We start from the raw sequence: 12,872 nt of genomic DNA, 5'->3' as shown, positions 1-12,872 counted from the left end.
TGACAGACAAGCAAAACTAACGCATTAACAGGTTTTCTACTGTTTTTTTTTTTTTTTTTTTTGGGTTTTGTGCGTGCCACGAATTTTAAAAATAAAAGATTCAACAGCGGGTGAAGCTTTTGTTGAACTTGACACGATTGTTGTTGTTGCTGCTGCTGTTTGTTGTTGTTGTTAATTTACAACTCTTATTGTTGTTGTTGTTGCTGTTATTATTATACTGTGGCTGTTGCTGTGGTTAATATAAATTGCCGTTCAGTGACGGTTCTCTTATAGCTGTTGCCGTTTTTGCATTAGCTGTTGTGCAAAAATGTTAAGCTTTCAATATTAAACGAATTGAAAATCATGTAAGAAAGCTACGGATGAGTGTTGTCGACTGTGAGATATACTTTATATGTTGCCAATTAAAGGAAAACAGGGCTTTTAAGTATGTCATATTAATATACCAAAAAAATACTAAAACAATCCAAAATGTATATTTGGTATGTCCTTGAACTACTAAATTTTTAATGAAATATACAACATTTTTAATACCGGCAAAAATACTAAGATATACCGCAAGGTATCTTTTTGGTATATTCATGAAATAACAATTACCAGTACAGTATTATCATTAAAATACACAAAATGATTATACCAAATAAATACTGAAATATACCAAAATATATATTCGGTATATCAATGAACTACTGCATTTTAATAGAAGCAAAACCGCGCAGTATTATCTTTTAATAAAATCAGCGGTATTATCTATTAAAAATGTCAAATTAATATATACTGAAAACTACAAATATATACAGAAAAGTATATATTTGGTATATCCATGAACTAAAAGCAGAAAAGATGGTATTATCATTTAAATATACCTAGTTATCTACCGAACAAATTCGGAAATATACCAAAATTTATATTTTTATAAAAATGTAGTCTATCTCATATAGTCTTTGAGATCTAAGTCAGGCAGACGGATATGACAACATCGGCTGTTGAACAAGAATACATATATTTTATAACACCCTTCTACCCTTTCGGTACTGGGTGTAATTAAAGCTCAGTTCCACTGACAACAAACGAGAAAGAAAGCTCTTAAGCAATGTAATAAATTAATTATTTATTTCTAAGACTGCTTTTGCTTTCTCATTTCTTAGTTGCAATTAAAAATGTTGCTGGCAACATTTGCTGCACCTACGTTTCTTTCAATTATTTTGCAGCATTATCCACATTTAGCCTAGTTTTTTATTTGAAGGGCCCTGAACCCAGTTTCAGTTTTCAGTTTTCAGTTGCAGTTTCTGTTTCTTATTTGCGTGCAGTTCGTTGATATCGCAATTTAAATATTTATTGCATTTTTTATGCCTTGCTTGTCACTTGACTACCAAGCAAAGCAAAGCAACTGGCACATCCTTACACACACACACACACACACACTCAACGTGTCCTCTTTTGTGTGACCTGAAAATTAAATTCAAATCTCGAGTAAATACCCAGAGCAACAAACAAACCTTTTCTTTTTTCTTTTTGGCAGTTTTGTGCTTCGAATTTATGCGATTATAATGTATAAATCGCAATCTGTGTGACATTTGATATGAATGAAGTATGAAATTTCACACGGCAGGCGCACAATAAAAAACAATCAAATCTAACTCGAAACGAACGACACAAGGCAAGGCAAGGAAAACATACCGAGTATGCAAAAATATCCTCCTCATCGATGATGGCGTGCGCCGGCAAATGCAATTTATAGATAATTTGATACGTGGTGATGTCAGGCAGCGAGTCAGTCACTCAGTCATTCACTCATTCGTTCAGTCAGTCAGTCAGTCAGACGAAGAGCTCAACGATTGCCAACTGGCACAAGGACATTGGGCTGGTAGAAGTTTTCAGTTTGTTTATTGGCGATTCGGAATGCATTTCTAATTTGTATTATGCTTTGCAACTTGTACACTGGGGCGTATGCGTATTCTTTTGCCCACCCGCTTTAAATTGCAATCAAATGGATTAAACGGCATGAAAAGGCAAGCGAGTAACAAATGAGGGCAACATGGCGTATGCTTATTGTTGTGGCTGCCAGGCATGGTCACAACATCAACATGAGCTCAAAGTGCCTCATCTACTCAGCTCAGCTCAGACTCGACTCGACCGCTTATCGCTTGGCTGTCATCGTCTAAGGGGCACTCAAAGGTGCATGGACATTGCAGCAGACATACAACTGCACTGAAAAAATACTGCTAACATCATGAAGTATGAGAATGCATCTTGATTTCGAGAACTTACGAACTGACGAAATACTCACCAAAGAATCGTGCAGAAATAATTTTATATGGCAAGGACGGTTGCTGTTGACATACATATGTTAATTGCTTTAATTGTCAATATGGTATTTTTTTTACCCAATGGTATCTTTTTACCAATCTATCCGTATATTTTTCTATTTCTATCAAATGGTCATATTTTAATAATACTGTTTTGCATATATTTGGTATTTTATACTATATTTGTATTATTTTAGTTGTTACCCAAATTCGGTATATTTTAGTATTTTTCAAAGTTAAATTTTTAATTAATAAATAGCTACATATGTATATGTTATTTTTTGAATGTAGTAAATTGTGTAAGTTTTGGTATATTTCTTGTGTAAGTTTTGGTATTTTCTATTCCTATTGATTCGGTATATTCTAACAATACTACTGCACTGTTTTGCATATATTTGGAGTGTATTTTACACAATATGATATATTTTCATTGTAGTACTACATCTATATAATAAATTATTTTCAGTGTATTTCAGTATATTTTTCGGTATATTACATTTGTATTTTTTGGGAGCAACACGGCACTGTTTTGGATATATTTGGAATGTTTTTTATATTATATGACATTCTTTCTCTGTAGTAGTATATTAATATACCAAACATTCATTTCAGTATATTTCAGTAATTGTTCGGCATATTAATTTGGTAAAATTTAACAATACACTTTGGAGTGTATTTTATACAGCATGTTATATTTTCGATGTAGTAGTACATCAATATACCAAATAATAATTCGGCAATATTAATTCGGTTTATTTTAAAAACAATGCAGCACTATTTTGTATTTATTTCGAGTGCATTTTTTAGTATATGGTATATTTTCATTGTAGTAGTATACATTTCAGTAGTTTTTCGTTATATTAGTTTGTTTAGTTTAATGTTCTTAGTTTTAATAATTTCGTCTTTACATTTTTTTAGATGAATCTTCTTGACTGGTCATTTTTCTCAGTGTGCAAACTGAGGGCCAATGTGAGCGACCGATTGATGAGCAACGTGACGTTGCAGCAGTCCCATCTTCTTTTCCTTTGAAAACTGTGTCATATAGAGTGCTAAAAGATTTATGTGCTGCCTCTGTTCCTATTGTTGCCTCGTTCTGTCACTCGGCTTCCTCTCCTCTGTCTGTCTCCGTTCGTCTGCCTGTCTGTTTGTCTATTGCTCTCAATAAGCGGCACAAACGACAGGCGCTCACCACAGGCTTAAGTGTAGCTCACAGCCAGACACAGGACACACATGAGGAGTGTACATGTGTTGTGCTGTGTTGTGTTGTGACTCTGCCACAGTTTTTCATGTTGCCCTGCAGCACAGCAATTCTACATAATTGCCTGCCTGGCTATGTTGACTACTTTTACAGAGCTTGACCCATTCAACTGGTTTTAGCTCTCAGCTTCAACTAAGCCAATTGCTTGGGATTTGTGGCTAAATAATGAATGCCAAACTGAATATTGCAGGCACTTCATTTGTGCCAGATTATCGACCAACAATGAAATGAACTGAAGGTAATAGAAAAGTGATAAATTCTTGGCATTCTTGGCTAATCAGTCTGCATTAAATTGAGATTTTCCACAAGAATGCAGTTGCCAAGAAAAAATTCAACTGCGTTGTAAAAATAAATTATTGAGCAAACGGATGTGCTCTCATCGCATATCGCCATATCGCGCATCGTTGTCCTTCGCAGCTGTCAGACCGAGGACGCAATGCACACAGCCTGCACTTCTGGAGGCCACTTTCTGTGCTGTGCTGTGCTGTGTGTAAACTAATGAGAATCTATGTGGCGCGAAGAAGGCGCTAGAAATTGTGCTCAACACATATTCACATTCAAGGCAATCAACGACTCGAGCCGTGCCTTTTATGCTTTTGTCTGCAGGCATATCATAATAATAATAATACGCATACGCCGCGTTGAACGCGCTTTGCATGCGCTGTGCGAAATCAAAACATAAACCGAGCGTAGACCCAAATCAGGTAACAAAAACATATACAAAGAGAAGGGGTTAAGGTTCGGGGTTGCTATTTTTATTTGGGTTTTTTTTCTTTCTGTTCTGTTGTTGCTGCTGCACTTCGTGGCAACATCGTCATCGGTATTTCTGTGTTCGTTGAAGGCGCGTGACTGCCCGAGAGAGAAAGTCAGTGAGAGAGAGAGAGAGAGAGCCGAAGGAGTTGGCCCCGCATGTTGTTGATGATGATGATGAAGCAACATAATCGCATTCGTGCAACGCTCAAATTGCATTTCGTCGTGCTCAGCTTTTTCGGTTTGAATTCAGTTCTGTTTGAGTTTCGAGTCCGTGCAGTGCTTGCGAGCGGAGTCAGCTCCAAAACAGCTGAGGCCGAGTGCAGAAAGTGCAGAAAGTAAAGAAAAAGCAAAGTAAATGCAAAAAGCAAAGTAAAAAGCAAACAAGTGCAGTTCACTGTGTATCTGTGTGTGTCTCTATTTCCCTCTATGTGTGTGTATGTGTCAGTGTATGTGTGATAGCATAGATACAGAGATACTTACACATTTTCAGCCAGCTAGTGAAAACAAACGAGGCCAGCAATTGAAAATTGTAAATAAACTGTGCACAAAACTCTGCAATTGCAAACAATAAAGTGCAAAAATTAAACAACAATAACGAATATTAAATAGAGCAAATCACATTTGTTGAGTTGACAAAATACGACGCACAATCTACAAGGAAACCATGTCGACGCTTCCCTTTCTGCTGAGCGTTGCCGACGAGCTGGACAACATCCATACGCAATCGTACATGGATGACTTTGGTCTGGGCTTCCATCCGCATCGACAGTATTATCGGACGCCAACAATTCAGCTGTCGCTGCCCGCCAGCACCGATTGGACTGGCCGTGATTGGCAGGGACGACATGCGCGTTATCGCAGCTACAAATTTTACGATGATACGCAGAATAATCTGGAGGAAGAGCAGGAGGATGAGGAGCAGAAGCGACAGCAGCAGCAGCAGTTGCTCGAAGGCGAACAGCAGCTGCAACAGCTGCATCAACACAAGCAGCAACATCAACAACAACAACAGCAACAACAACAGCAACATCAGCAGCAACATCAGCAGCAGCAACAACAACAGGAACATACTGCCAACTTGGTCATGGTTAAATCGAATTCGCACGATGTGGGCGTAGGCGGCATGGGACTCAACCTGAAAGCAGGCGAGGAAGAGGACGACGAGAACATCGATCGCACTGTGCGCATGTATAATCTTTCGAAGAAATGCTGCAAGAATTACTATCGACATGCTCTGGAGATGGATGCCGGCGGGGCAAGTGCAAGTGGACGCACAAAGTGCAGCAATCTTCGAGCTGGCAGCCATCAGACGCCCACGGAATCCAGCTCCGAGGAGAGTTTGCAAAAGGTACCATCGCCCATAGAGTTTCTTACGTGTTTTCTCGTCAAGAAATCGCGTGGCTCAAAGTGCTCCAGTCGAGCGGCTGAGCAGCTAAAGAAATCATAGAACGCGGCTGCGTTGTTGCCGGCATTGACAGCAGCAGCACCGACAACAACAACAGCAAGAACAGCAACAGCAAGTGCAACAACAACAATCGCATCGGCATCGATGGCGTCCACATGCGGCTCGACATTGGCATCAGCAGCCTCGGCCTCGGCCTCGCTGTCGGCGTCGACGTCGGCGAAGCGTCGCAACAACTGCTTCTGAATGTTGGCCCGAGTCGGTGTGCTCTGCAGCCAGGCTTGGAACTGGCTGCAGCGTTGCGGCGAGTTGCCCAGCTCGGAGCCAACAACGTTGCCCGCAACACGCCTCGGTCGCATTACCTACTAGTAAGGAGCAATGGAGGCGTGGCACACGCGACTCTCACTCGCATTAAACAACAACAACAGAAATTAGCATTAATATTGGTTTTAGCGGTGCGCAAAATTTACATAATGCTGCGTGCCTCAATTTTGTGGCCAACTTTAAAAGAGCCAAAAGCAAAACACACACACAACACAAACACAAAAGCAAAGAGCAACAAGCAACAAGCTAAAGCTACAGCCGCTTTTCAGCAGCAACGAATTCTAATTGAAATAAATAACACACCGAACATTATTTTTTGTGAAATTATTCAAAAATATTAATATAATCGCAAACAATTTTTAAAAACCAAATTTATACGGAAACTAAAGAGAATTTGTTAAGCAAAACGTTTTTTATACGAATTTTTTGATACCGAAACCAAAAAAGAGAAATCGAAAATATTTATATACTTCTATATATATATATATACTATATACATAATCGTACACACAGCAAGTTTAAGGCAAACACTTTAAAGCAGCTACACAGGGACTTTTTGCTTTTTTATTTCTCGTTTTTGTTTTTAGTAAAAAAGGAAAAACTAACAAACAAAATGTGAAAAAGTTTTGCCAACGTCAGCGAAGGCTGCGAGTTTGGTTTTTTTTTTTTCGTTGTTTTCATTTCAGCTTCTGTTTCTGTTTCAGTTTTAGTTTTCCGAAACGGGGAAAAACTATTTGAGGAGGACTCATAATATTTACAGACCTTGTCCCGGTTATTGAATTGAGCAGAAAGGCAATTGTTAAAACTTGTTAAAATTAATGAATTTGATTGATTTGACACAACAACAACAACAACAACACACTCTACAAATATTTTCCGTGTTCTAAATGTATTCTAAATGTTGTTTTTAGCAAAATCGAAAAACAAAAACCAAATACAAAGTAAGACAGAATTTGATATAGTATATATAAAAAGTAAAAGTAAAGTAAAGTAATTCAAGTTGCTACACGTTTTGCACTTTCAGAGTTTAATAGAAACATATTAGACTAATATGATATATCTCTATCGAGTCTTTTGAAATAAAGAATTACACGCATAGCTTTATAAGTGACAACAAAATAATCATATTTAACACTCACACACAGTCGAACTTTCGTATCTAGTTGTTACTTGATGTCAATCAATATCAATCATATTGGAAATATTGAACTCCTCTCCCAAAACATGACAAAAGTAGCGCAAATAACAAAAAAACAAAAACAAAAATAACGTTTTTAAACTTGTTCTCATACTACGTAGAAATAGAGCAAAGCTAATGTTAATTGTTAAATTAGCGTTTTGTCTCTCGTCTCTTCTAAGCACACACTCAACTCGTAACGAAACATACTTTAGAAACGCAACGCATATCATTAAAAAAACAAATACAAAAACAGAAAAAGCTAAATCGTATCGTATCGAATGCATATTTAACTTGAAATTCAATAAATGAAAGTGTAACAAATATCTCTCGATGTTTCGCATATTTTGTTTGCCCTTTTTACAGATTTCGCCTTGAGCCACAGACACTTTAGCAAGGACAATTGGCTTGTCCTTCTACCAAAACTTGACACTTGCATTAATTTTCCAAACGTCAACTCAAAAATTTCAAGTGCAAGACAGCAAAGAAAAGACAGAGTGGAGTATTAGCAAAAATATGCGCAATGGATTGTTTGGAAGTTTGTGACCTTTTGCTAAAAAGAAACGAAAAAACAACTGAGAAAGGAGGACAGTAAATGGCATGTCCTTCCACTGTCCTTTCGCATGCATATGAGCTGGTTGCTGCTGCGACGCTTATCCTGGCCCCAAGGATATGCCAAGGATTCAGGTGTCAGTTTTTTCTATGTGTCTGCGGAATTCCAAATGAACTGCAGTTGTCACTCGCTTCGCTTAGCTTCTTTCTCCCTTTTGCGAAATTCCTTTGCTGCCAACAAACATCAAAGAGCACCTGCTTCGGCTTTACTTTCAATTTCAAGCGGATCGCAATTCTATTGGGTTCAATAGCACACAGCGTACACAACAAAAATAGACTAATAGAGCAGGCATGTTTTCCCTTCCCCCCTTCTGCTCTGCTCTGCTTTGGCCACTCTGACTGCGCCTATAAATATATCTTTCAAATGCAAACAAGTGCATACGTTGTGGGCGTGCCAGAGAGGCACCGGAATGGACAAAAGGAAACGTGGCTCGTCGTACTCTATTCATTTCTCTGTCGTGTTGTGTTCCGTGTTTTCTGTTCTCTGTTCTGTGTTTTGTGCTGTCTTCCCAAAGTGAACTGAAACTTTTTACGTGCTGACTTTATTCGTGTTTCTCGTCTTGTTGCTGTGGTGTGTTGCCCTTTTTATACTCGCTACTTAAAGAGGTGGAAGGGTATTTTAATTTTGTGCGAAGGCGAAAGAAGTAGGCACAACCTTTTTTCACCCTTTCAGAAATATATTAACAGTCCAAGCGGTATAACCATGTCTGTCTATGGCTTTGGCTAAAAATCTGGTATATTTTGTATTCTTTGATTTTAAAGTAGTTGTATATCGATACACGATATAATTTTCGGTATATTAAAGCATTTAATTTTAGTAATAAATTATGTGGTATATTTCTAATATAGTTGTAATTGTAATGGGTATGTTGATCAATTATGGGTTACAGTATATTTCAGTATTTTTGGTACATTTATTTGGTATATTTTAAAAACAAGACCGACGTGCAATAAGTTGAGTTGCAGTGGTTTAAGATACCATCTGGTATATTTCAAGGATTGTAGTAGAACATTGATATACCAAGTATACTTTTCGGTATTTCAGTATTTTTTATATGCACATTTGGTATATTTTTCCAATAACTCTGAGCTGCTTTGAGTTTATTTGTTTTTATTTAAACTGGCATATTTTGAAGATAATAGTATATTGATATACCAAATATACTTTTCGGTATTTCAGTATATTTATTATTTTTTCTTTTGATATATTAATTTAGAATACCTTATCAATAATTTCGAACTGCTTTGACTTTATTTGTACTATATTACTTACTAGTATATTTTATAGTTGGTAGTATATTGATATACCAAATATTGTTTAAGATTTCTTTTTCTTTTAAATAATTTATTATTTAAAATTTATGTGATATTAGTAGCAGTATATTGATTCAGTATTTTTTCGGTATATTAATTTGGTATATTCTAACAATAAATTGAATTACCAAATATATATTTCGGTATTTTTTTGCTATATTCATTTTGGTATTTGATTGAACTTGGATACCAGATATCTCATAGTCGATCACACTCCACTGTAACTTTATTACTTTCCCTTTTGGTTGAGGGGGAGGTGAACGCTGTGTAGAGGTCGCTTCTTTGCACGGGCAATTACAGTTTAAGTTGCACCATGCCACCAACATGGCTGTCTTCAACCGCATTGCAGTGTTGCCCGTTGTGCCCAGTGTGTCGTCTGGTGACGGAGACGGTGACGCTGACGCGTTTCGCCTCAGTTCGCTTGCACCGGCAGAAAGTAGGAAAAGTTGCCCTTTTGTGTGGTTGCTAGCTTAAGTAAGCGACTTGGCCACAATTTATTTTGTGCACTCAACTTGAGTCTAGGCTTCTGCCAAAATATATATTGTGCAGAAGTAGCTTATTGATTTCTGGTAATTAGTTTGACACAATTTTGCGTATTAACTCTGCACACCACGCGGCGTATACGTGATTTGGCGAAATTATTAATTTTACATGGCCTACTTTTAGGCGGCCGCTTGAAATTGCCGAGCGAGCAATTTAGAAATTATGAAAGCAGCAAACTATAATTGGAATAACTTGTTAATGTTTTCGAATTCTATTAAGCTGCTACACATATACATAATAATTGTGCATATATGTTGTTTAAATTAATGTGTTGCCTTTTCATTTATTAATGATTTTATGCCACTGTTTGGCTAATTTGTTTCATTGGGGTCGACATCTAACATGCCAGAACTTAACATTTCATAAGCATAAGCATTTAGTTTGATACACACTACACTACCGAAGTCACATGTAAAAAATATGATTTAAGTTTTTTATGAGACCAATAAACTAGCGTCTTTTGCGGAGGTGTTTGTCCAACGCGCCGCGCGGCCTCATAAAATCGAGCAACAAACGTAGAATGTTGCGCCAATCGAACAAATGGTTGAGAATCTTTCGAGATGTTCGCCTGAGGCTGAGGTGAGTTGTTTTGCCCCTGGCATTTTGCCCGTTGGATGACAAATTTGTGGCGAGCAAATGAGCCAACATTTGTGGCAATAAACTAGCTGCAAGCAAATAGAGTAGAGCTACACCTACTTTGTAGGTTGCATTCACTTTTGCTTTTTAGGAATTGAACCCGAGGAAAAGCATTGTCAACAGCTGCAATCTGGTTTCCAATTCCTTTTGTTTTTTAATTGCCATATGGCCAAAGGGCCAAAGGTGGGTGGCTGTCCGATCTATGCAAATCAGTTGAGAGATTCAAGCGCATCAAATATATCACAAGGTCTTGTGCAATCGTAAAGAAAGTGCTGAGGGTGGAGACCCACACCCTTTGGAATTGTTCGCTGGGGTCGTTTTACTTCGCATTTGATTTGATTTTGCCATAAAATCAAACAAATTAGTCGATTGCTTTGTGCTGCTGCTTATAAAATTGTTTAGCTATAATTACATTGCATTATTGTCACTAGTTTGCATTGTTGTTGCTGCTGCTGTTGTTGCGGCACTTCATTGATTTTCAAACGAGATTCTGTGTGCGCGCATTTCACGGTTACACTGCACAACATGGCATCATTATTTTATTCATTTCCACTGCATAAATAATGCACATTAGCCCATTAAACGAACGTGCCACCAAAATGTATTTATAGCTGCGCTTTTAAATTTAGTTCATGCGGCTGCTGTCGATGGTATAAATTATATTTTTGATTATTTTCTCTAAACTTATTTACCTCTCCCCAAATGGGTGTCAAGCGCACAAACATTACTTCCTAATTTGAGTGGATGGCCATAAATTAAAGTCCCGCAGCGGCCATCGAAGGCAGACAGTCTGTAAAATGAATTGACAGCTTTTAGGTGAGAGCTAAGGTATGATTTACAAACTGTGAGGAAAGTAGAGTAATGTGAAGTTAGAATAGAGTAATGAAATATGAAGATTTTACAAAGTAAAGTAAGTAATGTAATGCTATATACAAGTAGAGAGTATGACAATAGAAGTACTTGATTGAAAGATTGTAAACAAATATTTTGAATCATATTTTGAAGTCTTTGAAATGAATTAACAGCTTTTGGATGAGAGATAAGGTATGATTTACAAACTGTGTGGGAAGTAGAGTAATGTAAAGTTAAAGAAGAATATTATACTAAGAAGGTTTTACAATGCAATATAATAAATAAAGATTGAGTATAGAATAATAATAGGAATAATTTACTTATTACAAATAGATACATCGTTTGAGCGAGAACTTGGCTTTGATTGTCAAGTTGTTAAAGAAAGTATTGTGGAGTAATATTATTAATATTTTCTGAGAAAGACCGTAGCTATGACGTAAATATTGTATAGAAAGTAATTTAGTATATTACAATATGCAGTTAAATATTTAGATAGTTATAGTCATAAATGTTATAGTTTTAGTTTTAAATGTTGCAAAGTAATATAATTTTTAAATTATAATTCTTCAGTCGGTTAATGGAATTGACACCTTTTATGTAAGAACTGATCTGTGAGTTACAAGCTATGAGAAATGTAGTCTGGAGTTTCTTTTATATACAGTTAGTAATTTATATTTTGGAGCTATAATATGAACTAAGCTATACATATTTTTGAAGTATTGCAATGTGAAGTTAATTATTATATATATATAAATATAAATATATCACTTATTTCAAATACATACATTTCAGCACATTTGAGCAATAACTGATGTATGGATTAGAGGCTCTGAAGAAAGTATAAAAAGTACTACAATAAGATGTTAGTCATAAACATTCGTTATTGATCTTTTGAGTAAGAGCTGAGATGTGATGTTGAACTCTAGTATAATAATATGAAACTTTTTGAGTAAAAACAATAATTTAGAGGCAGTGAAGAAAGTTTTAAAATATTAATACGTTGTAATATAAAATTGCTATAAATTTCAAAGAGTATTGTGATATACTTTATGAAGTGGGTTTTTGATATTATAATGTGAAATTAGTTTTTAATGTAGAGTACTATATTAATTTAGAATGAGATTAGGTATTAAAATGAATATCTTACTTATTGCAGATCAATACTATGAACATCTAAATCAATTTGTTTGTAGTGCGCTGTAAGTGTGTGTGTTCTCTTCTGCAATCGAAGCAAACACTTCGTTACAGGGCACATAGCACAGCAGACAGCATCGCATAGTAAATTGTCGCGTTGTCAATGTAATTACTATCGGGCATTGGCAAAATCTATCTATCTCAACTAAAGCAAGAACAATGACAATAATAACAGCAGCAGCAACAAGAACAACAAAAACATGAGAAGCAGCATAAAATACAATTATAAATGGGGTTGGGTCACACACACAAACACACACACATACAAAAATGCGACCCCATCACATTTGTCGCCATGGCGCTGATTGAAGAAGAGTGAGAAAGGTAGAGTGGGGAAGGAGAAGGGGAAGGGTAGGTCAGGCCCATAAATGTTATGTTCGCGATGAGCTGAATTCGATGCCAATCTTTCATGTGTCGCTGTTGTCATTGTTGTTGTTGCTGTTGTTGTTGTTGTGCTTGTTGTCGCTAATCTTTGCTGCAAATCGATGGCAATAGCCGAAA

The 12,872-nt window shown here is 36.6% G+C and overlaps 1 protein-coding gene across 1 annotated transcript; it reads left to right on the top strand.

Moving 5' to 3' along the window:
- Nucleotides 1-4,579: 4,579 nt before the first annotated feature.
- Nucleotides 4,580-5,768, top strand: LOC117570865 (sex-determining region Y protein). The gene has a single exon (XM_052005328.1). It carries the CDS (start codon nucleotides 4,982-4,984, stop codon nucleotides 5,762-5,764), a length of 783 nt encoding a protein of 260 aa, XP_051861288.1. The 5' UTR covers nucleotides 4,580-4,981; the 3' UTR covers nucleotides 5,765-5,768.
- Nucleotides 5,769-12,872: the final 7,104 nt, after the last annotated feature.

Source organism: Drosophila albomicans, chromosome 3, assembly GCF_009650485.2.
Source record: "Drosophila albomicans strain 15112-1751.03 chromosome 3, ASM965048v2, whole genome shotgun sequence".
NCBI classification, from domain to species: domain Eukaryota; kingdom Metazoa; phylum Arthropoda; class Insecta; order Diptera; family Drosophilidae; genus Drosophila; species Drosophila albomicans.
The sequence above is the reverse complement of the archived record's forward strand: the minus strand, read 5'-3'. Positions and strand labels throughout refer to the sequence as shown.

What these genes read in the sequence shown, in the direction of transcription:
- LOC117570865 (XM_052005328.1), top strand. Translation starts at nt 4,982, where the DNA reads ATGTCGACGCTTCCCTTTCTGCTGAGCGTTGCCGACGAGCTGGACAAC.